The sequence below is a fragment of the Trichomycterus rosablanca genome, chromosome 19, assembly GCF_030014385.1.
Source record: "Trichomycterus rosablanca isolate fTriRos1 chromosome 19, fTriRos1.hap1, whole genome shotgun sequence".
In the NCBI taxonomy this organism is placed as follows: domain Eukaryota; kingdom Metazoa; phylum Chordata; class Actinopteri; order Siluriformes; family Trichomycteridae; genus Trichomycterus; species Trichomycterus rosablanca.
In genome coordinates this window covers 22,180,691-22,206,103 of record NC_086006.1, presented here as the reverse complement: position 1 = coordinate 22,206,103, position 25,413 = coordinate 22,180,691, and the positions used below count along the sequence as shown (strand labels likewise).

General features: G+C 40.5%; 1 protein-coding gene across 7 annotated transcripts in view; it reads left to right on the top strand.

Annotated features, from left to right (window-relative positions):
* Positions 1 to 25,413, top strand: part of hspg2 (heparan sulfate proteoglycan 2) — a 140,581-nt gene that overhangs the window by 109,644 nt on the left and 5,524 nt on the right. For 3 of the 7 annotated variants that reach the window (XM_063015211.1, XM_063015207.1, XM_063015206.1), the window contains 46 exons: positions 190 to 319; positions 640 to 791; positions 1,132 to 1,261; positions 1,452 to 1,597; positions 1,696 to 1,813; positions 2,040 to 2,185; positions 2,309 to 2,426; positions 2,542 to 2,687; positions 2,811 to 2,928; positions 3,042 to 3,187; positions 3,330 to 3,447; positions 3,702 to 3,847; positions 3,972 to 4,089; positions 4,205 to 4,350; positions 4,526 to 4,643; positions 4,746 to 4,897; positions 4,987 to 5,116; positions 5,520 to 5,671; positions 5,764 to 5,881; positions 6,416 to 6,567; positions 6,684 to 6,813; positions 7,245 to 7,388; positions 7,486 to 7,620; positions 9,083 to 9,264; positions 9,353 to 9,548; positions 10,519 to 10,698; positions 11,325 to 11,585; positions 11,813 to 11,975; positions 12,448 to 12,545; positions 13,613 to 13,879; positions 14,007 to 14,119; positions 14,911 to 15,058; positions 15,929 to 16,045; positions 16,957 to 16,974; positions 18,028 to 18,112; positions 18,966 to 19,110; positions 19,221 to 19,323; positions 19,442 to 19,551; positions 19,720 to 19,828; positions 20,213 to 20,311; positions 20,391 to 20,612; positions 20,891 to 21,135; positions 21,892 to 22,063; positions 22,231 to 22,353; positions 23,885 to 23,941; positions 25,249 to 25,321. In XM_063015211.1, the coding sequence (XP_062871281.1) occupies positions 190 to 319; positions 640 to 791; positions 1,132 to 1,261; positions 1,452 to 1,597; positions 1,696 to 1,813; positions 2,040 to 2,185; positions 2,309 to 2,426; positions 2,542 to 2,687; positions 2,811 to 2,928; positions 3,042 to 3,187; positions 3,330 to 3,447; positions 3,702 to 3,847; positions 3,972 to 4,089; positions 4,205 to 4,350; positions 4,526 to 4,643; positions 4,746 to 4,897; positions 4,987 to 5,116; positions 5,520 to 5,671; positions 5,764 to 5,881; positions 6,416 to 6,567; positions 6,684 to 6,813; positions 7,245 to 7,388; positions 7,486 to 7,620; positions 9,083 to 9,264; positions 9,353 to 9,548; positions 10,519 to 10,698; positions 11,325 to 11,585; positions 11,813 to 11,975; positions 12,448 to 12,545; positions 13,613 to 13,879; positions 14,007 to 14,119; positions 14,911 to 15,058; positions 15,929 to 16,045; positions 16,957 to 16,974; positions 18,028 to 18,112; positions 18,966 to 19,110; positions 19,221 to 19,323; positions 19,442 to 19,551; positions 19,720 to 19,828; positions 20,213 to 20,311; positions 20,391 to 20,612; positions 20,891 to 21,135; positions 21,892 to 22,063; positions 22,231 to 22,353; positions 23,885 to 23,941; positions 25,249 to 25,321 (6,395 nt within the window). The remainder of the gene's footprint in view (positions 1 to 189; positions 320 to 639; positions 792 to 1,131; positions 1,262 to 1,451; positions 1,598 to 1,695; positions 1,814 to 2,039; positions 2,186 to 2,308; positions 2,427 to 2,541; positions 2,688 to 2,810; positions 2,929 to 3,041; positions 3,188 to 3,329; positions 3,448 to 3,701; positions 3,848 to 3,971; positions 4,090 to 4,204; positions 4,351 to 4,525; positions 4,644 to 4,745; positions 4,898 to 4,986; positions 5,117 to 5,519; positions 5,672 to 5,763; positions 5,882 to 6,415; positions 6,568 to 6,683; positions 6,814 to 7,244; positions 7,389 to 7,485; positions 7,621 to 9,082; positions 9,265 to 9,352; positions 9,549 to 10,518; positions 10,699 to 11,324; positions 11,586 to 11,812; positions 11,976 to 12,447; positions 12,546 to 13,612; positions 13,880 to 14,006; positions 14,120 to 14,910; positions 15,059 to 15,928; positions 16,046 to 16,956; positions 16,975 to 18,027; positions 18,113 to 18,965; positions 19,111 to 19,220; positions 19,324 to 19,441; positions 19,552 to 19,719; positions 19,829 to 20,212; positions 20,312 to 20,390; positions 20,613 to 20,890; positions 21,136 to 21,891; positions 22,064 to 22,230; positions 22,354 to 23,884; positions 23,942 to 25,248; positions 25,322 to 25,413) is intronic. The other 4 variants (XM_063015212.1, XM_063015209.1, XM_063015208.1 and 1 more) reach the window with 3 other exon arrangements.

Here is a 25,413-nt window from a genome sequence, read left to right as displayed (position 1 = left end):
CCAGATCTCATCAGTAGTGGGCTAGCGTACTTTTACAACTGTGCCACCAGAGCGCATGTTTAGGAGGTAAATGGGTTCTACAAAATGTGCCTTTTCATAAAGTTCCCTCAGTGTAATATCATGTTCTGTTCAGTTTTACAGCGTTCTATGCACTCTGATTTGGGAAATCAAATGTGTGTGTGTGTGCAGATTATCGGACGTCAGCTGCGTATTCTCCGCGCGTCTCCGGAGGACTCAGGAGAGTACATCTGTAGGGTGGATGAAGGCCCAAATAGCCGAGAAGCTTCCATCTTTGTCACTGTAACCTCCGGGTCTGAACGTAAGCGGGTCAAGAGACGTTTTTCAAATATTCCTTCTATTTAGTTTATATAATGTCACTATGCAGATCAGCACGCCTAGAGGAGAGGACTAACTGCCTGTTTGTATACATATGCCAATAGATGCCCAATATAGTGTTCTTTAATACATATATTATATTTAAAGTATTTAGAATCAATTTGTTCAGGATAAAATGGCAATAAAAAACCAAATTAAAAACATTACGCATTAGTACACAACATTAGTGTTGTTGTTTGTTTGCTAGTGATGAAAACAAGCAATAAATGTCAAATGTTTTGTTTTTCTCCACATCAATAATAGCCCCCGACACCACTGATGTCACCATCTACCCCTCAGCTGCATCTGTGGTGAAGGGAAGTACTCTGGTACTGAACTGCAACATCCCAGGACAAACTTCACCTTCTGTCCAATGGAGCCGAGCCGACGGACGTTTACTCCCCTCCAATCACCAGGTTAGTCTCAGGCTGGACGTGCACAAACTTTTAATTATTTGTTGTTTAATCCCAGTTACCAAAAAACAAACAATTCAAACAAATTATTATTATTAATTAAGTACAGTACAAAGAAGTGAGATTTAATGTTCTACCTTATCAACTCTATTGAGTTTGTTGAGTTTTGTTAATAGTTCCTAATTTGATGCAACAAATTCTAGAAAAGTTGGAACAGAGGCATTAACAGGAGCATTATTGAAATGCTCAGTTGTTTACTAGGGATTGTTACTTGTTACTTGGGATGTAATTAAACACATTTTAGAAGAGTGTGATGAGTGTGCTCAATCTATTTTGTGTGTAGGTTATTGGAACAGAGCTACACATTCTGAGAGCCATCCAGGAAGACGCTGGAGAATACATCTGTAGGGTGAACGAGGGCCCGAAGATCTTCCAGGCATCTATTATAGTCACTATAACCCCTGATTCCACCAGTAAGCACGTCACCCAGCTTTTCTCATTTTTACATAAAAATAATTTGTTAAGCATTTACACCTCATTAAAGAGAAATGGCTTGAATCACAAGCCAGACCAGCTGATGTAATTTACAACAATGTAATACGATCTTTCTGTTGCTCCATTAGTGGTCAGTAATTGTTTTTGCTTTGCTTTACCTCATAATAGACTTCAGCTCTTCTGCTGTCACCATCTACCCCTCCGTTGGCACTGTGGTGGCTGGAGATTCTCTGGAACTGAACTGCAATGTACCAGGACACCTTCCTGTCTACTGGAGCAGAGCTGACGGACGTCCTCTTTCTTCCAATCACCAGGTTAATTAAAACATCAGGACATATTAATACTAAGTTGTGCTGTTAGGCGGTGTATTTTAACTTTTACCTCTGTGATGGAATACTATCATTTATTGTAGGTTAGAGGAACGCGGCTGCGTATTGTGAAGGCATCTCGGGAGGACTCGGGAGAATACATCTGTAGGGTACAAGAAGGCCCGAACATTCACCAGGCATCTGTGACCGTCTCAGTCTCTGGTTTGTTCACAGGCACTTAATAAAATAAATAAGTCAATATACATATTAATGAGTTACTTGATTATCTGATTTCTTAATTTTAAAGTATTGATTTTACAAGGAGCAAATATCATAGTTTATTTGTATTTTCCAATTACAATATAGTTGATATTTTCTTTATCACTGTCTGACTGGCATAGCTTTATATCAGGGTCTTTATCTGCTTTGCTTTATTCTAATCTAACAGATCCTGGTTCCTCTGATGTCACCATCTACCCCTCCACTGGCACAGTGGTGGCAGGAGATTCTCTGGAACTGAACTGCAATGTACCAGCACACCTTCCAGTCTACTGGAGCAGAGCTGACGGACGTCCTCTTTCTTCCAATCACCAGGTTAATTAAGGACATATCGGGACATATTAATACTAAGTTATACTTTTAGGAGGTGTATCTTAACTCTGAGATCTTTGATGGAGCACTACCTTTATTGTGTTTTTTTTTAAATGTGTGCTTTAGGTTACTGGAACACGGCTGCGTATTTTGAAGGCATCTCGGGAGGACTCGGGAGAATACATCTGCAGGGCACAAGAAGGCCCAAACATTCACCAGGCATCTGTGACCGTCTCAGTCTCTGGTTTGTTGACAGGCACTTAATAACATAATATAGTTGCTATTTTCTTTATCACTGTCTGACTGGCATAGCTTTATATCAGGGTTTTTATCTGCTTTGCTTTATTCTAATCTAACAGATCCTGGTTCCTCTGCTGTCACCATCGACCCCTCCGTTGGCACTGTGGTGGCAGGAGATTCTCTGGAACTGAACTGCAATGTACCAGCACACCTTCCAGTCTACTGGAGCAGAGCTGACGGCCGTCCTCTTTCTTCCAATCACCAGGTTAATTAAGGACATATTGGGACATATCAATACTAAGTTGTACTTTTAGGAGGTGTATTTTAACTTTTAGCTCTTTGATGAAATAAAATAATTTATTGCATATTTCTCAATACGTGTTTGTAGGTTAGAGGAACGCGGCTGCGTATTGTGAAGGCATCTCGGGAGGACACGGGAGAATACATCTGTAGGGTACGAGAAGGGCCGAACATTCACCAGGCAACTGTGACCGTCTCAGTCTCTGGTATGTTGACAGGCACTTGATTAACTTTACAGTAAAAGAAACATATTTATATATCTAATAAGTCAACATAAATCTAATCATACTCTAATCATACTCTAATCGTACTCTAACAGATCCTGGTTCCTCTGATGTCACCATCTATCCCTCCGTTGGCACTGTGGTGGCAGGAGATTCTCTGGAACTGAACTGCAATGTACCAGGACACCTTCCAGTCTACTGGAGCAGAGCTGACGGCCGTCCTCTTTCTTCCAATCACCAGGTTAATTGAAACATTGTGACCTATTAATACTAAATTATACTTTTAGAAGGTGTGTTATAATTTTTAGCTCTTTGATGGAATACTATATTGTACTATACTATTCTATGCTACACTAATAATATTTCTCAATGCCTGTTTGTAGGTTAGAGGAACATGGCTGCGTATTGTGAAGGCATCTCGGGAGGACTCGGGAGAATACATCTGTAGGGTACAAGAAGGGCCGAACATTCACCAGGCATCTGTGACCGTCTCAGTCTCTGGTTTGTTCACAGGCACTTAATTAACTTTATAGTAAAAAAACATATCTATAAATCTAATGAGTCAACGTCAATCTTAACGAATTTCTTGATTATCTGATGTCTTAATTATAAAGTATTGACTTTACAAGCAAGAAAGATCATAGTTTAATTGTATTTTCCAGTTATGGTGTAGTTGCTGTTTTCTTTATCACTGTCTGACTGGCATAGCTTTATATCAGGGTCTTTATCTGCTTTGTTCTTCTGTCATCTAACAGATCCTGGTTCCTCTGCTGTCACCATCTATCCCTCCGTTGGCACTGTGGTGGCAGGAGATTCTCTGGAACTGAACTGCAATGTACCAGCACACCTTCCAGTCTACTGGAGCAGAGCTGACGGCCGTCCTCTTTCTTCCAATCACCAGGTTAATTAAGGACATATCGGGACATATTAATACTAAGTTATACTTTTAGGAGGTGTATCTTAACTCTGAGATCTTTGATGGAGCACTTACCTTTATTGTGTTTTTTTTTAAATGTGTGCTTTAGGTTACTGGAACACGGCTGCGTATTTTGAAGGCATCTCGGGAGGACTCGGGAGAATACATCTGCAGGGCACAAGAAGGCCCAAACATTCACCAGGCATCTGTGACCGTCTCAGTCTCTGGTTTGTTGACAGGCACTTAATAACATAATATAGTTGCTATTTTCTTTATCACTGTCTGACTGGCATAGCTTTATATCAGGGTTTTTATCTGCTTTGCTTTATTCTAATCTAACAGACCCTGGTTCCTCTGCTGTCACCATCTACCCCTCCGTTGGCACTGTGGGGGCAGGAGATTCTCTGGAACTGAACTGCAATGTACCAGCACACCTTCCAGTCTACTGGAGCAGAGCTGACGGCCGTCCTCTTTCTTCCAATCACCAGGTTAATTAAGGACATATTGGGACATATCAATACTAAGTTGTACTTTTAGGAGGTGTATTTTAACTTTTAGCTTTTTGATGAAATAAAATAATTTATTATTTGTAATGTATAATGTATTAATATAATATAATGTAATAATAATTATAATGTATTATTTCTCAATACGTGCTTGTAGGTTAGAGGAACACGGCTTCGTATTGTGAAGGCATCTCGGGAGGACTCAGGAGAATACATCTGTAGGGTACAAGAAGGGCCAAACATTCACCAGGCGTCTGTGACCGTCTCAGTCTCTGGTTTGTTGGCAGGCACTTGATTAACTTTATAGTAAAAGAAACATATCTATATATCTAATAAGTCAACATAAATCTAATCATACTCTAATCATACTCTAACAGATCCTGGTTCCTCTGCTGTCACCATCTACCCCTCTGTTGGCATTGTGGTGGAGGGAGAGGCGCTGGAACTAAAATGCAATGTCCCAGGACACCTTTCATCTTCTGTCCACTGGAGCAGAGCCGACAACCGTCATCTCTCCTCCAATCATCAGGTTTTACAGTCTGTTGTATAAAGAATGGTGTTTACATCATATTTTATTTGCTGGACGAACATAATGCATATTTCTGTGTTTGTGTGTAGGTTATTGGAACACAGCTTCGTATCCTGCGAGCATCTCAGGAGGACTCTGGAATATACGTTTGTAGGGTTTATGAAGGCTCGGACATTCATGAAGCATCTGTGCCTGTCACTGTAACATCCGAATCTACCCGTAAGTACCTCACTGATAAAAGCATCAGTACAGTTTAAAGGGATTAGGGATGACAGTGTCAGGGATTTTAAATCATTTTTTGAAGAAACCTAACAAACAAAATGTAAACAAAGAGAATAAGTCTCTACTCTCAGAGCTCAGCTGGGTGGGCTAGTGTTATAGACCGCTGTACTCAGATTAGTACAATACATTCTACCATGTTACTACTATATTGTGCTTAAAAGGTTTAACATTAAAATAATATTAGGTTAGTGGGGGTTCTATAGGTCTATAGGAGGGGGTAGAGAGAGGGGACAATAAAAGTGTGTACATAATAATTGTAGATAAACCTAATATAGTAATAACAAAACCTAATATAGTGACTAGATATATGTATGTATGTGTGTGTGTATGAATATAACAGATGCTGGCTCCTCTGATGTCATCATGTACCCCTCTGTTGGCCATGTGGTGGAGGGAGAGATGCTGGAACTGTATTGCTACGTTCCTGGAAACCTTTCACCCTCTGTCGTCTGGAGCAGAGCCGACGGGCGTCCTCTTTCCTCCAATCACCAGGTTCATTTCTGTTTCAGTGCAGTATACCTAATTACTCATTAGTATTTTAATGGTAAAACATCATTAATGTGTGTTTCTTATTGTGTGTGTAGGATCTGGGAACACGGCTGCGTATTTTGAAAGCATCTCAGGGTGATTCAGGAGAATACATCTGTAGGGTGCAGAGCGGAACGAAAATCCTCCAGGGAGCCGTGTCTGTCATTGTCTCCGGTATGTTTACATGCACTTCAATGATATTGATTTTGATAGTGTTGCATAAAGACATAATTGGCTAAACAATCTAGTCCACAGACTTGGCTTAGTTTTTACGCCAATGTCCTTCCCGACTCAACCCTCTTATTTTTATTTAGCCATTGGACGGGTTGTTTCAGCCATCCCCTTATTGTCCAATCATGTCCATGCAGATACTCGACTGAAATTTAAACCCTGGATCTCAGTACTTATGGGCTAACATATTTTTACCACTGTAATATACAAAAAAAGTCATTTTGTATTGCAGCTATAAGTAGAAAACTGATAGTTTAATTGGATTCTTTAGTAGTAAGGTGGTTGCAATTAAGCATTATGCAATGTCATTTTACTACTGATATCATCACCTTATACTATTAATAACACCTGGCATCTCCTCTTTGTCTATGAAAGTGTCATTGCTGTACCTAAAGTGCTCATGTGGAAACATAGATAAAAGTTCTACTGTCACATCCTTAAGGCAACTGTTCTCTGCTTTGCTCTCTAATCTAACAGACCCAGATTCCTCTAAAATCAACATTTACCCCAGTGTTGGTTCTGTGGTCGAGGGAGAGACACTGGATCTAAACTGCAACGTCCCATCACACCTTTCATCGTCTGTCCAATGGACTAGAGCTGATGGACGTCCTCTGTCCTCCAATCACCGGGTAAGCTTTAACCTCAGACATGTTCAGTGCACATTCTTAAAACTTAATGGAGTTCATTCAAATGGTTGGATTTTATTCGATCGAAAAATGTAATGCCTTTTGGTGATTGTTTGCAGGTTATTGGAACGCAGCTCCGTATTCTGCAAGCGTCTCAGGCAGACTCTGGAGATTACACCTGTATGGTTTATGAGGGGCAGAATGTTCACAAAGCATCCGTGCCTGTCACCATAACCTCTCAGTCAATCCGTAAGCACCTCACTCGTACAGTATTGCTCACATCAGTACAGTTTAGAAGGGTGTTAACTGGGTGTTATGCTCATTTGTTTTTGAAATGGGATGTTCAGTGGTCAGGTGTTCAAATAATTTTGCCCATATAGTGGAACATGGTGTGAGAAGTCTTTTCAGCTGCTGGTATTTTGTTTGGTTCTTGCTGATTTCTGATTAACTGTTTGTTGTTAAGACCAATAATTTGATATATAATCAACCAGCTTAATATTTTGTCATTTTGGGCTTGGCTCTTGTTTGCACAGGAGTGTAGGGTTGTGTAAAACAGATCGTCTCAGTGGCAAAAGACTCTTGTCATATTTGATATGGCAACATGACCTGTCACTCTTGACCAAAAAGTACATTTATGACTAGTTCTATTTAATGATTTTTGTACTTTGACCCTAAAACAGGTCTCAGAGGTCCAATTATATCCATCGAGCCCCACAGTGCAGCAGTAAAGAAGGGCGAATCGACTCGCTTCAGGTGCAGCGTACATAGTGGAGCAAAGCCCATCTTTCTGGAGTGGAAACAGGCCAATAACCAACCTTTACCAGGTACCCTGCTGCTTATCATACTGATTCAGCTTAGTATTTAAATGTTAATGTTCCATATTAAACATTGCTGACTGAACATTGATGCTGTTTATCGTAGATAACGTGAGGGTCAGTGAGGATGGTTCAGTGATTACCATTACCGATGCTCAGCCGAAGAACCATGGAGCATACCACTGTGTAGCCAGGAACAAGTTCGGAATTACTGACAGCATAGTGTCTTTGATTGTCAGAGGTATGATAACATTAACCTTCCATGACCTGAATGTACTGGTTATTGTAATAGTTATTGTAATATGGGGTAGCATCTGCTCATTTCTTCTGCATTAGTTTACATTTGTCACACAAGTTAAGATTTTAGTCCATCTATTCAGTCCAGACAGATCTCCATCCATTGATCTATTTATTTGTCCATCCATTTCAATCCACCAATTCATTTATCCACTGAACCATGCTTTCATCTGTCTATATATTAGATCATTCATCCACTCATGCAATCATTCATTCATCCGATTCCAGTCATTCATCCACCCAAATCATCAAACCACCAATCTAATTAATGGATAATCCAACCCATTCCATTTATCCACCCATGCATTCAGTCTTTCATCTGTCATGGAAAAATGTGGTAAAAAATGCAAAACAGAAGAAGATTTATTTAAACACAAATGTGGAACAAAGAACAGAACTGTAGGCCTCCCTTTATACCACTCTAGTCACATTACAGCACTTCCTGAAAAGTTTGGGTAAAAGCCATTGGAACCAACCATTCTGTGGTAACTGTTGTTCCTTATCTTGCTTACAACATCTTGCAATGGCTTAACAACAGACATGTTGTTTATCTCTGTACTTCTGTATCTCTGTTGCTTGTCTATGCTTTCATCCATCCATCCACCCATATCTATCCATCCATCCATTCGTCCTTTCGTCCATCCATCCATCCTTTCATCCATCCATCCTTTCATCCATCCATCCACCCATGTCCATCCATCCATTCGTCCTTTCATCCATCCATCCATCCTTTCATCCATCCATCCATCCATCCTTTCATCCATCCATCCACCCATGTCCATCCATCCATTCATCCTTTCATCCATTCTTTCATCCATCCTTTCATCCATCCATCCATCCATCCTTTCATCCATCCATCCATCCATCCTTTCATCCATCCATCCATCCATCCTTTCATCCATCCATCCACCCATGTCCATCCATCCATCCTTTCATCCATCCATCCACCCATGTCCATCCATCCATTCATCCTTTCATCCATCCATCCATCCATCCTTTCATCCATCCATCCACCCATATCCATCCATCCACCCATATCCATCCATCCACCCTTTCATCCATCCATCCATCCATCCATCCATCCACTGACACACAAACACCTACCAACCCATCAATTCATAAACCAGACCTATTCTGTTTATTTATTCACTCATCCATCCGTCCATTGATCCATCCATCCTTTCATCCATCCATCCAACCTACCCACCCACCCGTCCATCCATCCTTTCATCCACTGACACACAAACACCTACCAACGAATCAATTCACAAACCAGACCTATTCTGTTTATTTATTCACCATCTATCCATCCATCTATCTTCCTATACTTCCATTTATTGCTAACCCTAAAAGGTTCGAACACTCAAAACATGCCTTAAGTAAAAGTTTTAATCTTCTTCTCTCAGAATCCCCCAGAGCCACAGTGACCCCCACAGGGCCAGTGCGGGTAAGAGTGGGCGACCCCATTAACCTGGAATGCCAGACAGCTGGAGAGCCCCAACCCTCCGTCACCTGGCACAAGCTTGATAACAACCGCAAGAATGTGTTAATGAGTCCCGTGCCCATGGAATCCAACGCAGTCCTGCAGGTCTAAACTGGTGTACCAATCATCATCTATGTGCTTGTATTTATACAACAGTCTCAGCCTTCTAACTGAAAAAAATGTTGTCTTTTAGATTTTGGTGGCAAGACCCGAGGACCATGGCACATATGTTTGCACGGCTCAGAATAACCAGGGCAAAACAGAGACCAAGGTGGACGTGATTGTAGAAGGGGGACCTCAGGTGCCGACTGTGCCCATTGCCAGTGTTAAAGAGCCTCTGATTATTGTAGAAGAGGGAGGCACTGCTACTCTGCACTGTGATGCCCATGGTAAGCACAGACCTAGAGATAACAACCTGTTAGGCTAGGCTCCAGATGGGCACTACTCAAGAGGGGATGAGAATGCATTTCTATTTTCCCTATTGTTCAAAGTGACCTTAGTTAATCATGTGCATCTGTCAGCTGATGTGTATAGAAGGAGGTTGTCAGTGCCCTTATTTTTAATCTGCCCATTACTGTATACACTGCAGTTCAGAAAAAGGTGGTGGCTGGTTTTGCAGTGTTTAAAAAAACACCCAGATCACTCAGTCGGTGGGTAGGAATTGGCAACAAATAAACTGTGAGGAAAATAGGGTACAATAGAATCTGTGTGGGTGGGTGGCACACACATGGATGTCCAAGACCATGATTTGACAGTCTGTATTACCTCTATGTGTAAAGCATTTTTAATTAAATTTCTGAATTTTACAATTTATCTCTCAATCTAGTCATACCCAATTACTTTCCTTGATCAAGGAGGGCTTTACCTAACACACGCCCCCTCAGACATGTGTGCAGTAGCCAACCCTTTCTTTTCACCTGCATGCGGCGTGTTCACACACTGATCCATTCTTCGTATGGAAAGCTATGCTCTGATCCCCATTATTCCCTATCTCAGTGTCTCAGTGATGAATCCATTCGGCACACCCACCCTCAAACATGGCCAATCATGTCTGTGTAGGCTCCTGGCCAGCCAGTGGCAAAGCTGATATTCGAACAGCTCTAGAGCTGAGTAGTGTTGGGCATGATGGTTAGATTGTTGTGCCACCCAAGCAAGCCAGGATAGTCTATGACCAGTCTAGTCAAATTATGACTAACTAAAGATGAATAAATAAAAGTGTAATAAAAAACCTGCACTGCTTCAGCAGTCTGATTTCTAATTTACTCTTATTATCTTATTATATACTGTATATATTTCATTTGAAAGCTGATAATATCATTTCTGTTATCACACTCTGAATCAGTCGTATCTTCTTCTTAGGATTCCCCAGGCCGACGATCACTTGGTCTAAGCTTCGTTCTCCTCTTCCTTGGAGGCATAAGATAGCCAATGGCAGTTTGATTTTGCCCAACGTGGGACGCCAGGACTCAGGCCAGTACATCTGCAACGCCACCAACCCCATGGGCACCAGTGAAGCCACAGTCGCGCTGGATGTTGAGAGTGAGTACACAGAAATACTCCCGATGGCCAAATGTATGAGGACATGCCTCCTAATTATTGACTTCAGGTGTTTCATCCACATCAATTGGGCAGTGGTGGCTCAGTGGTTAAGGCGCTGTCCAGCCCTTCCCTGGTCCAGCATGTCTGTGCCCCTGTGAACAATAAAGACATGGTTTTATGAGATTGGTGAGAAGGAACTCTAGTGGCCTGCACAGAGCCCAGGCCTTATTAAACACATTTGGGATGAATTGCAACATCGATTGTGATGCCAGGGCTTCACTTTTAACTAAACAGGCACGAATTCCCACAGACACATTTCAAAAATTTGAAAGGGTTAATTCTTGCTTATAGTCATTATCTGTTCAGGGTTTAATGTGTTAACACAATGTCTATATGCAATACCTCTGGTTATTCCATTTTCCTGTCATCTTCCAATACCATTCAGATTGTATATTGGTTACTGTCCTAAGGTCTAAATTGGTGACTGAATAGATTTGCACCCCTTCTAGTGTGCCATGCACATAGTGTTTCTGGGTTGGCTGGACCTACTACTACAATAGTTAAAATAAATGACTTTATAGTCACTTTAATGTGCTGTCATTAATTTGTATGTGGTTCTTCCTCAGCCCCGCCTTACACCTCCACAATGCCTGACGATGTGACGATACGAGTAGGTGAGGTCATCAGGCTTCAGTGTCTGGCACACGGCACGCCACCTCTGAGATATGAATGGAGCAAGGTGGACGGCACAATGCCTGGCCGCGCTGTGGTAAAGGGAGGAGACCTGCAGATCAACCTGGCCGAACCCAGCGATGCTGGTAACTACAGATGTGTGGTCAGCAACAAAGTGGGCAGAAGCGAGGCCATCGCTAGAGTTTCCGTCCGATGTGAGTAGAATCACAGCAATGAAAGTACTTCTGAAAAAAGGAGATGGCTGGAAAATCCCATTATGCCAATGACTTAAAAGAGGATGTTGGCAAAATTAAAGGACATTTTTAACAATTATGCAAAGATGCTCTAAAAACACTGTTGGGGGCGTTTTTGCCAGCTCTACAATAGTTGTGGCATTATGTGCACTGTGCTTAGTCTGATTCAAACCCTGTGTGTTTTGTAGCACCCTTGTCGGTCCGAGTGTCCCCTCAGGTGGAGGTAAAGGCTCTGGGCAGTGCAGTGGAGTTTACATGTTCAGCCAGTGGAGGACCAGAGATTACACTGGAGTGGCTGAAGGAAGGAGGAGCACTTCCGTACAGTCATCACATCAAAGATGGAGTTCTGAGGTGCATAACAACACAGAATGACATCCATTTCAGTTTATGTTGAAACAAATGCTTCTCCAAGCACAACTTTTAAGAATACTGCATGTAAATCACAAACCTAAGTTGTTCTGTAGAGGTTGCCAGGTTTTACCTGTGTAGAGCTTTAATCATAAGAGTTTCTTTGGTCTCAAAACTCTTTGAAATTTATCATTTCTGTAATAATGTGGAAACTAACATACACTATATGGCTAAAAGTATGTTTAGCCACACCTGTTGTATATATAAGAAGTATATAATGTCAGTGACCTGCACAGACCCCTTACCTCACGTCCAGTGGAAAGCCTTTCCAAAAGAGTGAAGTTTTAGGATGTTCAACGTGCTCACATGGTCAGGTGTCCACATGTTTTTGTCCATGAAGTATATTTAGCTTAGCCATTCATTTTAAATGTTTACGATGTTTAAATTAGCTAAAGTTTTGTGCCACTTCTGACAGGATTGAAAACTTGGAAAAGAGCAACGAGGGCATCTACATCTGCAGAGCCACCACCTTGTTTGGCCAGGCCCAGGATAGTGCCAAGCTCACCATTCAAGGTCTACTTTACAAATCTTTCCACTGTAAACTTCTGTTCCAGACTCTTTACACCATTTACATTTACATTTTCAGCATTTAGCAGACGCTTTTATCTAAAGCGACTTACAGTTATGACTGAACATGATTTTGAGCAATTGAGGGTTAAGGACCTTGCTCAGGGGCCCAACAGTGGCGGTGGTGGGGCTTGAACCGGCAACCTTTTGATTACTAGTCCAGTACCTTAACCACTGAGCTATCACTGCCAAGAATACCACCATGTATTCTTGTATACGTAGCTCCTGTATTGTTGTGTATGGTGCACCACAGTCCAGTAGGCTTTCCTACAGCATTTGGGATCCACTGCATACATGTCCAGTCAGCTTAATTAGCGACTAAGATTAGTAAAAGGGCGCTTGGGTGGCAACCAGCCTAATTCACTAGCTCACCACTGAAATCTTAAATTATTTAAGTTCAAATTTCAGCTGTGCTATCAACCAGCATGGTGCACACACAGGCACAGTTGTGTGTGCCTGGGGGTGTGGGGGAGTGAACTCAATGTGGTCCTTGTTGCTGCTGCAGATTTGACATATTTTGATAGGTTGATGCGCCTGCACAAGAGCTGGTTGATTTATGGATAGTGGTGTGTGACTCCATACGCAATACTGCTCTCTGTAAGACCATGTCTTTGAAAAGCAAAAAGGAGTGGTCGGCAACTGAATATATTTTAAAGAAGGTGCGTGAATTGGCAATGCAATATAAAAAAAAACTAATGATGATTAAATTCAAACAAAAAAGACTGATGACCACAGAGTTCTATTTTTGCCATGGACACCCCATCAGAAGAATTTGAAGTGAACTAAAGAGGTGAGTCCAGTAGCCTGGAGGATCTGAAGCAATTCCATGTTGAGAATTGCAGTTAAGTGTGCTCTGTTTTCTCCAATCACATCAAGTTTTACATTAGAGAACTAATTTTGACTAATTTTGTACTTCATTACATTACAGTTTAATCAAGAAGGCAAATGATTTTGAAGCTGTACATGTGACAATGACAATTAAAACTGACGAGTTTTGCCTTTGTGCATTGCAGCGCTGCCCAAGGTGATGATCAACGTGCGCACGTCCGTGCAGACGGTCATGGTGGGCAATGCAGTTGAGTTTGAATGCCAGGCTGAGGGTGAGCCCAAGCCCACGGTGCACTGGAGCAAAGTCGACGGTTCGCTGCCCAGTCACGCACAGGTGAAGGGCGGTATACTGAGGATTCATCGTGTGACCGAGGCTGATGCTGGCCAGTACCGCTGCACTGCCACCAACGATGTTGGCTCAGTTCAGTCCCAAGTGGTCCTTAACATTCAATGTATGTGGAAAACACACATATTATTGTTACATTGTTAATATTTCTGATGGCCACCACCATCATGATTTGATTTACTTCACTAGTCTGCTCTTATTGCTAGTCTCATTATAAAATCTGTGTTTTAAAGCTGTGCCCCAGATTATAGGTCAGCCTGTGACAAAAGAAGTAAACGTTGGTTCCAATGCAGTTTTCCCCTGCAATGCTACTGGATACCCTGTTCCAACCATCACATGGTCAAAGGTAACCATACAACAGCCCTGAAATTGAATGGCTGCCTGATCACATGATCACATTACAATATGTCTATTGATTACTAGGTAAAAACTTACATACGGGGCAACAAGCAACTGGTGTGACTAATTACTTAATACACAAACAGAAAACAAGAACTGATAACATCTATAAAAAGTGGAGAACCAGACTGGAGGACTAGATGTGACACCAAGCACAAACTGTATAGAAGCTAAACAGACTGGGAATCTGGGAACGTGTTACACAATGGTGTTAAAAAATAAGGTTTTTGGCGCCCAGGTGGTACAGCGGGATATTCCTCTAGCACACCAACTCTGATGCTCTTTAGCAGGCACAATTGGCCACTGATTTGCTGGGTGGGAAAATATCAGACAAAAAAAGGGGTGGGGCCTTTGTAGCTGTGTAAGGACCCTGGTTAGTAGCCTAAGGCACCTGTACAGAAGTGAAGGAATGTGGAGATCAGTGCGTGACTCTCCATGTGTGAGACTGGACTCACAAATACACCAAAATATGGGCAAATAAGAAGGGGTTAGTCAAACCCCTCAGTCAAAGCAGCAAACTCACATGCAAAAATAATAAATTTAGTGTTTTTGTAAGCTGTTATTACTTGTGTTCTTTGGTATTCCCATCCTCTACTGTGAAATAATGTATACTGTAAAATAGCATACTGTAAAATAAAATACAACCAAACAAATCGTCTGTACCATCTACTTTATTACATGGTACACATGATGTTTTAAAATTAACCCTCTGCTTTGTTGTGAATGTCTCTCTTTAAGAAGGGGGGTGAGTTGCCACCAAAATCTTCACAAGACGGCCATGTGCTAACCGTGCCCGACGTCACTTTTGAAGATGCTGGCGCATACGTTTGTAAGGCATCTAACAAGCACGGCAGTGTGCAGGCCGCCACCAAACTTCTAGTGCATGGTGAGTAACCCAAGAAAACATAAAAAGTTGATGCAGTGCATGTAGATTTAGCAACTGCACTGTGATTAGTTTGGATGTTTAAATTGCTGAAGGGCATTTTGTAACCCTAAATTTGCACCAAGACTGTAGATAAGATGACTATACAAACACTGATTGCTTAAATCAAGGGTTCTCAACCTGCTGCATGTGAGCTGTTTGTCTTGCAACACACACATATACACTAAATAGCTAGAAGAATGAGGACACATGACCATGAGCTTCTTGAAAATTCCCATTTCAAAAACATGGGCAAAAGTATAGTGTTGGCTCCCACTTACCACCTGTTCTATTTTGGAACGGCTTTCCGAAACATTTCGAAGTGCCCATGAGGTAAGAGCATTTATGAGGTCAGGCATTGATGTTGGACAGAAAGGTTTGGCCTTTAGTATGGTCAGTAGTGTTGAACCAACAGCTCTTCAATAATTAAACCAGTCCCTTAACCACTGAGCTACCAGTGCTCTTTCCAACCTTCCTTAGCTTAGTAACTACATTACTACCACAGCCATGATGCGAAATGTGCAGCAGATTAGTAATTGCTCTTCATTATTATTTGTATTAATTCATGCACAATATTTAGATTTTTTAAATATTTTCATGCTTGAAAAATCACTCTGCAGGTGGTTATGCGATTAATCCATTAGCATTGATTCAGCCCTGACGGTTGCTTCCATAGATTAAAAAAAACATACAATAAGTAATAATGAGAACAAATTAGTTGACACAGGACTTCCTCAGAATCAGGTTGCCATTACAGAATTTTACTACAGTTTCATGCAAGACTTGTATGTTCAAATTCTTGATCTATGATTTATTTGTATTTCTCTTTTGCAGAGCGAGTGATGCCTTATTTCAGCCAGGAGCCTCTGTCATATGTAAAGCTCCCCACCATCAAAAACTCCTACAAAGAATTTAAGATCAATATCACATTCAGACCGGACAACGGGGATGGTAAGAAATAGTACTATGTACATAAGGAATATGTACACTTTAAATCTAATAGATGTTATTATAAGCAGTATTTACAGTTGCAGTTGGAAATATTCAACCCCCCCTTCTTATTTTACAAGGTATATACAACAAATATATACAACAAAAAGTCTCAGTAAAAAGAGAAAGAATATTTATTGTTACATACAAGCAGTTTATGCTAACAAAAGATGACATAATAAGGGACAGTAGGGACAGTGGTAGCCTAGTGGGTAGAGCTTTGGGCTATCAACTGAAAGATTGAGAGTTTGAATCCCAGCTCTGCCATGCAGCCACTGTTGGGCCCTTGAGCAAGGGGCTTAACCCTCTTTGCTCCAGGGGCGCCGTATGACCCGGGATGGCTAACCCCTGCGCTCTGACTCCAGTTTCCAAAAAAACAAGCTGGGATACGCAAAGAGTACTGTACATCTGTATATGTATATATGACAAATAAAGCCGTTCTATTCTATTCTATAATGACTGTCAGTTATGTCTTTAGGAATGTTCAAATCTTCTGATACCCATTTCCCTTTTGGTTTTCATGGTTGCGGCTCTAGGTGGTGTTTATGTAACACATCACAGCTAAAGCAAACTGAGGGTTGTTACTGAGTTCTCAATGATTTAATCATGTTGTAGCCCAACTTAAGGTCATACATACAGAGCAGCAGTAGGTTTAAGATCAGCAATATTATGTATAGGTTACATAATTGTGATGTGGCAGTATTAACAAAATATCCAGCTAAACTAAAAATCATTTTCTAACTAATAAATACTTAAAAAGAGTATATTTTTATATTCTTTGGTGGATTGCATATTTTCAGTTGTAACTCCATGTGCAGAAGTACATGTTTTCATTTTCTGTCTTTTTTTGTTCTGCCCCGATCATTATGAAGGTCTGATTTTGTATTCGGGTGAGTCATTTACTGTAAAATTTCATCATTGTTGCAGGGCTTTTGTCTTTGTATCGAATTAGCCACTTTTCCATCCCAGCATTGTGTTACAGAGTACTGAGTACTCTGTACAGAGATGGAAAAGTCACTGCAGAGTACAAAGAGTGCAGCATTTGGTTTGAAGGATGGCTTGTACATTTTTACATCCAGGCATGATGAGTGTTCGAAGTGCATCCATGCTTCTCATGATTCAGTGCGTTGGCATGTGGCAGTGGTTTTCAAACTGTTTTTTGTAGAGTCTCATAAATTGGCTACTTTGCCATACAGCCCTCACTCCTCTTAAAAAATTAAGCTGGTGTAAAGTGCAGCAGAGTTACTGTAGCTTAAAAGCTCTTTCTGTTTGGTGGTGTTTTATTGTTGTTTTTATAGATCGATCAGTCTACCCCAAAAGCCTTAGTGTACAGTTTTGCATGTATCATTATTTACAGAATGCAAAGACAAAGTCATTACAGTTTAAATACCACTGGCATGTAGGATATTGCACGATTTTAATAAATTAAACTGCCATTTCATTTAAGGCTGTCTGTGGCACAATACATGGAAGTATACCGTCATTTGCTTGTTAAATAAACATTGAACCTGTTTAAAATACATAATGTGACACCCTAAATAATATGATTAGAGTTAATGTATATTAATAATACATTTCTCATTTGATTCATTTTTTCTTCTGTAATATGTGGTCCAGGGAATCCTTTAAGAATTAAAATGAGGGTTTGAGTTAAATAAGATTAACCAGTAAAGGATAATGCATGAACTCAGTCCTGCTGACCCCTGTCATGTCTCCTGCAAACCCCCTCTGTGGCCTAGGCCTGGCATATGACCTGGCATGCTGCTTAAGAGGGCACTGATTTGCCGAAATATCAGCGCCACTGGACTATAACTCAGCCTTTACCGGCACTTTTCTCCCAGCTTAGCCCTGTGTCTGCTGCTCTCCAGCATTGCACTTTATTCTCCATGATTTGTTTTGATTTGATGAAGGTTCCATTCTTTTAACACCTTTTATTCCTGCAGGAATGATTCTCTATAATGGACAGAGGAGGACCATGGGGGCTGATTTCATTTCTCTTGGACTGGTGGGCGGTCGCCCTGAGTTTAGGTAGGTGGAAGATGTACAGTACAGTTAACTGGTCAATCAAAAGGGAGCTAATACAGTTTTGACAAGTTAGTTTTGGTAGCAGTGGTAGTTCTATTATTATTATTATTATTATTATTATTATTATTATTGGTCGTAATATTAGTAGATATAATATTAGTAGTTGTCACAGTGGTAGTTGCTGTATTAAGATAATATTATTAGCATTAGTGCTGAAATTAATATTCAGTCAATAGTAGTAATAATAATTGTGTAATAGTGTTAATTGTAGTAGCAGTTGCAATAGCATTATTATTATAATTAGTAGTAGTAGCATTAATATTATTGGTAGTAGGTATTACTAGGAGAAGTAATAGTAATAGTATTTTTTATTATTAGTAGTAGTAGTAGCAATATTATTATTTTATTAGTAGTAATAGCATTCTTATTTTTATTAGTTTTATTATCATATGTACTAGTAATTGTAGTAATCAAATTATTATTCTATTTTATTAGTAGTAATAACAGTCCTATTTTTTGTTTTATTATTATTACTATTATTATTAGTAGTAGTAGTAGTAAGAGTAGCAATAGTAATAATATTAGTATCATTAGTAGTAGTAATAGCAATATTATTTTTTTATTATATTTAATATTATTATACATAGTAGTAATTGTAGATTAAGTAACTTTTATTATTTTATAAGTAGCAATACCAGTCTTATTTGTAGTATTATTATTATTGTATTATTATTATTAGTAGTAGTAGAATAAAGGGAGTTGTAGATGTAATAATGTTAGTATCAGTAATAGCATTATTGTTATTAGTTGTAGTAGTAAAAGTAGATTTGTTTAATATATATTTTACACTCTCAAGGTTTGATGTGGGCTCTGGCATGGCTACTATTCGCTTCCCCAATGCAATAAAGATTGGTGAGTTTCACACAGTGCAGCTTTATCGTAACGGCACTAAAGGATCCATCACTGTGGATACAGAGGCTCCGATCAACGGCACCTCCCAGGTACTGTTCCAACACCCCAAATTATGTACTTATAAACCTGGGTGATCATTACAGACACCTGAAATGGCGTTAGGTATTTAAAATGCTGAACATGTGCTTGTCCTGTACAGGGTAAATTCCAGGGTCTGGATCTAAATGAAGAGCTGTTTGTAGGAGGATATCCAAACTATAGCATGATCTCCAAAACTGCTGAGCTCAGTACTGGCTTTGTGGGTAAGTTTGTTTAATATGAACTGTGGTGTAAATGTGTTATAATTATGTCGAATTTAATGGGATTGTCTAATCATAGCATTATTACTCAATTGCATAATAACCACCCCACATCTTTTAGGCTGTATTAGTCAGTTGATCATCCAGGGTGAGGAAGTCATCTTTAAGGATCTGAGCAGAAGTTCTATTGGTGTTACAAAGTGCCCCACCTGCAAGGATCAACCATGTCAGGTTAGATAAAAGTACAGATTAATATTATGCCCTGAATGTTTAGGTTTTTTTTGTTTACTTTTTTTTAACTGTACCCTTTGTTCCTGTGGTCTCATAAGGCCAGCTCCCATTCATAGTTACAAATATTAGTGTACTTTGGTACACCCTAATGTTGTGTTTATGGTGCAGAACAATGGAAGGTGTTCCGACTCTGTGGCCAGTTTGTACAAGTGCAGCTGTCCAAGAGGGTTCACAGGAAGCAACTGCCAGCACCTCTCCTCCCAGCACTGCCATCCGGGTGAGAATTGGGTTGCCATGTACAGGGTGCCTACAAGTCCTTAGAAAGTCCTAATTCATTTGCTACTGCATTTGGTGAATTTGCAAAGTTTGATGTCATATAAACAATCAAGCTACTCTAACAGAGAGGCTCAATATGCATTTCAGACATTATTTGTTTACATGTTGCCATACAGTGCAAATAATACATTATATTTTCAATGTTTTTGGTCAATAAATGTACCATAGATTATAAAACAGTTGGTGTGGCATGGTTATGGTATTATAACTGTCTGACACAACAGTCATGGTCTGCATTCCAATATGTCCTATATACTGTATAGACCAGGGATGTCCAGGTAAAGACGCCATAATATAACCTTTTCCTTACATTTCTCATTTTCAGAGTCATGTGGCCCTGACGGCACCTGTATCAACCGGCCAAGTGGTGCGGGCTATGACTGCCGCTGCCACCTCGGCAAATATGGACACAAATGCATGGATGGTAAGAATAAAAAGAAATGTCTACACACTGTATAGGTAGTCTGGTTCTTGTTATACTTACTTGTAGGCTGTGTTTTTAGGCACCCTGGTGACGACGCCTCTGTTTGACGGCGAGAAGTCATATATCACGTACCCGCCTCTCACCAACATCCACAACGACCTGCGCATCGAAGTAGAGTTCAAATCCCTGACGGACAATGGACTCATGTTCTTTAGTGGAGGAAAGAAGATGAAAGTGGAGGACTTTGTCTCGCTTTCCTTGGTGGATGGGCATCTGGAGTTCCGCTATGAGCTTGGCACAGGTTGGACTGTAGTAATTGACAAAAAATGGCTTTTTAATGCATAAATACTATTTTATTGTATTTAATTAAGTCAATGCTTATCATCAAAATTGATTAATAACTTTATTAATAACTTATAATAACTTATTATCAAAGCTGTCCAGTAAAAAAAAGTCTACAGTAAAGTTTCCTATTATATAATGTTATTAGGCACACAGAGGTTAAAGTAGGGTGCAAGGGACTGAATGTAGGACTGGTTTGCCCATGTATTCAAAAGAGCTTTTTTATTATGTGTGTAGGCCAGGCAGTATTGCGCAGTCAGAAGCGGGTGTCTGCGGGCCAGTGGCACCGTGTCATAGCCGAGCGTCTGAATCAGGATGGCTCGCTGAAGGTCAACGATGAACCGGAGATCAAAGGTTTGTCTCCAGGCAAGGCCCAAGGTCTCAACATCCACACGCCCATGTACCTGGGTGGCGTGCCATCTATGGACATCCTGCCCAAACCTGCCAACATCAGCATACTGTATAAGGGGTGCATTGGAGAGGTCAGTGTCAGCACTAAGGATATGTGTTAATGTGTCAATTTATCAAAACATCAGTCAAGTTTGGTGTTTTAGAAAGAATTAGCTAATACAGCTGTCATGTAGTGAATATCTATACTTAGCAATGTACTGTATTAATATTGTACCTTCATTGTGTAGTATTTTGCATCAAATGCTACTGGTAGCATGAATTATATGTACTTTATAATGCTAAGGTATGCCTACTTAAGGTACAATCCATATGAATTGGTGTAAGGAGCACATAATCTGGACCCTTCAGCAATAGAAAAAGTAATATGGTCCAATGACCCATATTTATGGACAGGTTTATGTTTGGACAAAGCCAAAGGATGTCTTCAATTCACAATGTCTGTTGCCAGCTGTTCAGTATGCTGGTAAACTATAATTTGAAGATCATTACGTCCAGTGATTGCTTTGCTTTGATAAAGAACAGCCAGCAAAGACAGTATGAGACAAGGACAAGGAGACCAAAGACCAAATTCTGGGATGATAATGTTCCCATGCATACTGCTAAAATTGATAACTAGGTGGAAGTCTGGCAGCTTTCTTGGCATCTTCAATCACCTGACATTAATAAACAACCTTCCAGACAGTTTTTTTTTTTTTATTAAAAAATATTAATAAATAACTGGTTCCAATATTTTGTCCACCACCTGTACAGTTAAGGTAAGGGAAAACTGTTTATGTATCATTTTTGCCTGTTATTTTTTGCAAATTCACTTGGATTGGTGTGTTCAGGTGTCTATCAATGGAAAGAAGGTGGATCTGTCCTACAGCTTTACAGAGAGCGGGTCTATTGGTCAGTGTGTGGACGACAGCCCGTGTGACCGCAGGCCGTGTCTGCATGGTGGCACGTGCATGCTCACTGCTGAATACGAGTTCCAGTGCCTGTGCAGGGATGGCTACGAGGGTGAGTATCGTGCGACACTTTCTACAGTCAAGCAGGCTTCACAAGGGCTTAGTGCTGTGCGCCTCTGGCAGCTATGTGTCAAAGAAGTAGAATCTGATGAAAATAAAGTATTTTTCACTGCTAACTTTAGGATGTTTTGAGTTTGTGTTTTTTGTTGTTGTTAACAGGAGAACGCTGTGAGGTGATAAGGGACACCTGTGTGTCATCTATTCAGTGTAGGAACGGTGGAAGTTGTGTAAATGGACACTGTTTGTGTACTGCAGGATACACGGGCGTCTTCTGCACAGAAGGTCAGTTTGTTTTTCTAGAGCTCTAATAAGATTAGTTTTTTGTTCTGTTCTTAGCTCTGGTACTAGTTAGACTAGTAGCTGTTCTAACATTATTGTCTCACTGTAAGTTTTGGTATTTGGCCGTATTTAAATTTGTGTGATACAACTAGACTTAGTATTAGGCTTAGATGTCCATCCCAATGAGTGTCTAATATAGATGGTCTGTTAGAAAACCTAGTGAGCTGCCTTGCTGCCTACCTAAGCAGCTGCCTAAGTAGTGAGGATTCTAATAAGATATCAAACTTATAAGGCAGATTATTTAGACACACTACTTAGACAGCGATTGTGGTGATTATTACACCACAGTTTTCACTTACTAAGGCCATTCAAACCAATGGGCTGAGGCAGCGCAACCTTCTAGCATGCCAGCTAACATCATCCTTTGTGTACCGAAATGACATGCCTGAATTTGCAAATAAATTACACTTGATTGTCTTTACTGCTAAGGACGCATCAGATGCTCCCTCATTGTTTAGGGTGCTTATAGCTTAATAGGCACCTTAATAGGCAGCATTTTAAGGTATCTAAGAATTTGGACAGCCTTATTATCAGGAGTGTGCGCAGGATGATGTAAAATGCATTTATGTAGAGAGTTCACTAGGTTATCGGACAGACTTATAGTGTATACTCTCATCTGGGCACAAATACTGTATCTACAAATGCCAGGTAATACACTGCTGGGAGTATACTCCTCTGTTTTGTCAGTATTTCTTTGACTACAGTAGTTGTCGTTTTTAGGAACCTATTTTTAGTTCCTTTAGTTCCAGAGTTTTCCATTCATGATATACACAGACCTTTAAACAGTAGAAATATTTGAGAGCTGGGGGACTTAACGGTGCTTAACCAATGCTGAAATCTTAAGCTCTAGAGTTTGTGTCCCAGCTGTTTTATCGACCTGGCTGGGTGTCCAGCAGGCACAATTGGCTGTGTCTGTGGGAGAAAGGTCCAGATTGGTTCCTCATTGCTGCTGCGAATGCGGCAATGATAGATGATTCGCAGACAACAGTACGTGAATCTAGAGAGATATGACTGTATCTGTAAGACTCCGTCTCTGGCAGGTGAAAAGAAACAGCTAGCAACTGCACACATGTCAGAGGGGGCGGTATAGTCTGCAGCTCTCCTATGTCAGGGTATTGGTGGTGCATATGGTATTGGACATGACTAGATTGAGAGGAAATAGGGGAAAAACAAGCAAGGATGTTAAAAAGGTTCCAGTTTGGAAGCAGCATATGCTTTGAAGTGTATTTAAACTTTTGATTTTAATGTTTACTTACATAAATAGTCCGCTAGGACTGTCAAAAATGTGCTGCTAGAGGATTTACTGTTGGCAAGAAAAAGGTTTCTGTACATATGAACACTTTGGGAAGGCTTTGTGCCAACGAGCTGAGTGATTTGTAACAGAGCTCCACAGGGAATCACTCCTAACTCCCCTTCTAACAGCTAACCGTGTGTCTGACCCATGCGCTCTCATGGCTGTATCCCACATACACAGGGCAGAAAGCTGTTGGCACTGAGGCACTCTGGAGTAAGGAGGGCGGCGCGGTAAACGGTACAGTATCTGTGATGCCTGAGCCAACACTAACCAGGAAAACTCTTTAACAATCGAAACCATCTAACAACTGAAACCATCTAACATCTGAAAACACATCAAGTCCAACAGAGACACAATCTATAGGGGGAAATTCCGAAAAGACACAGATGCATGCCATTTTAAGGGTCTGTGTACAAGGCGAAACAGTACTGCTATCTGTTTTTCATTTGGTAGCATTTTCTGACCAATGTTAAGCCGTGGTTACACTGTAGTGTAATGGTACATGATCTGGAAAGTGTAACAGCTGCTTGACTTTATCACAGGAAGTGCTAGAATTTGAGAAACCAGCAGTCGGCAGGCCTAATTGCAAATATCTGATTTATGTACTTATTCATATAAACTGACCTCTGAAATTAAGTGCATCCTAAAACTTCAAACCCTCATCTGTATTTTTGTCTTTATGTACTTACATTGTTTCTTCGGACTGTAGGATCATCATTCTTTCTGTCTGTAACTCCCCCATCTGTCTGTCAACCTGCTTTTCCGCAAAGCTCAAAAGAACTGTTCAAAACAACGTTTCACTAGCAGTCTGAGAAAAATATCTTCAGATAGATGTGATTCATTACTAACTGCTAGATATCAGTTATTTAGGACTCCAGTGCACTGGGCAAACAGGTGAGTTTAAGGCCAAAGAAGTGGCAAGGACCAAACGCATGAAAAGGTTTCGGTAAGTTTTTTAGTGCAGTTTGTGTGGAGTATTGAGAGAATGTCTTGTTAGGAATGTTATTTCTTGGTACATTGTTGGTACGTTAAATCGTGTCTTGTTCAAAGAAGCACTAAGCAATTCACTAATTCATTTACTTTCATAAACCCCTTCTTCCTGGTCAGGGTCGTGGCTGGTCTGGTTTCACCGAGAAACACTGGGCACAAGGCGGGAGAATTCTACCCTTAATCTCAGGGGTGGTGGGCTAGTGTACATTTATATTTATATTTGCAACATTTAGCAGATGCTGTTATCCACAGCAACTTACAGTTATGACTGAATACAGTTTGAGCAATTGAAGGTTAAGTGCCTTGCTCAGGGGCCCAACAGTGACAACTTGGTGGTCCAGTACCTTAAACAATGTTCTACAACTGCCCTGTGCCCAGTGTAATAGACTGCTGTGCCACTGGAGCACCCCTAACCCAGACACTCACCCCAAACCATTTTTCCTCTGTATTACTGGATCTTGTTGTGATGTCATGGACCTCAACAGGGTGGCGCAACAGCAGAATCCTGGCACGTTTCAGAGTTGTTTAAACTAAAACTTGTGTTTCTGTCACAGATGCTCCAGGACAATACGCAGCACATTTCCGAGATGGCTACCTCGTCCTTCCCAACTTCATGTTCCCACACATGTAAGCGACTCCATGACTAGACTGAATTTTTGTCCAGTAAAAAAAACATTTTATACATGTTATATTTTTATAATTTTGAGAAAATGTTTGTT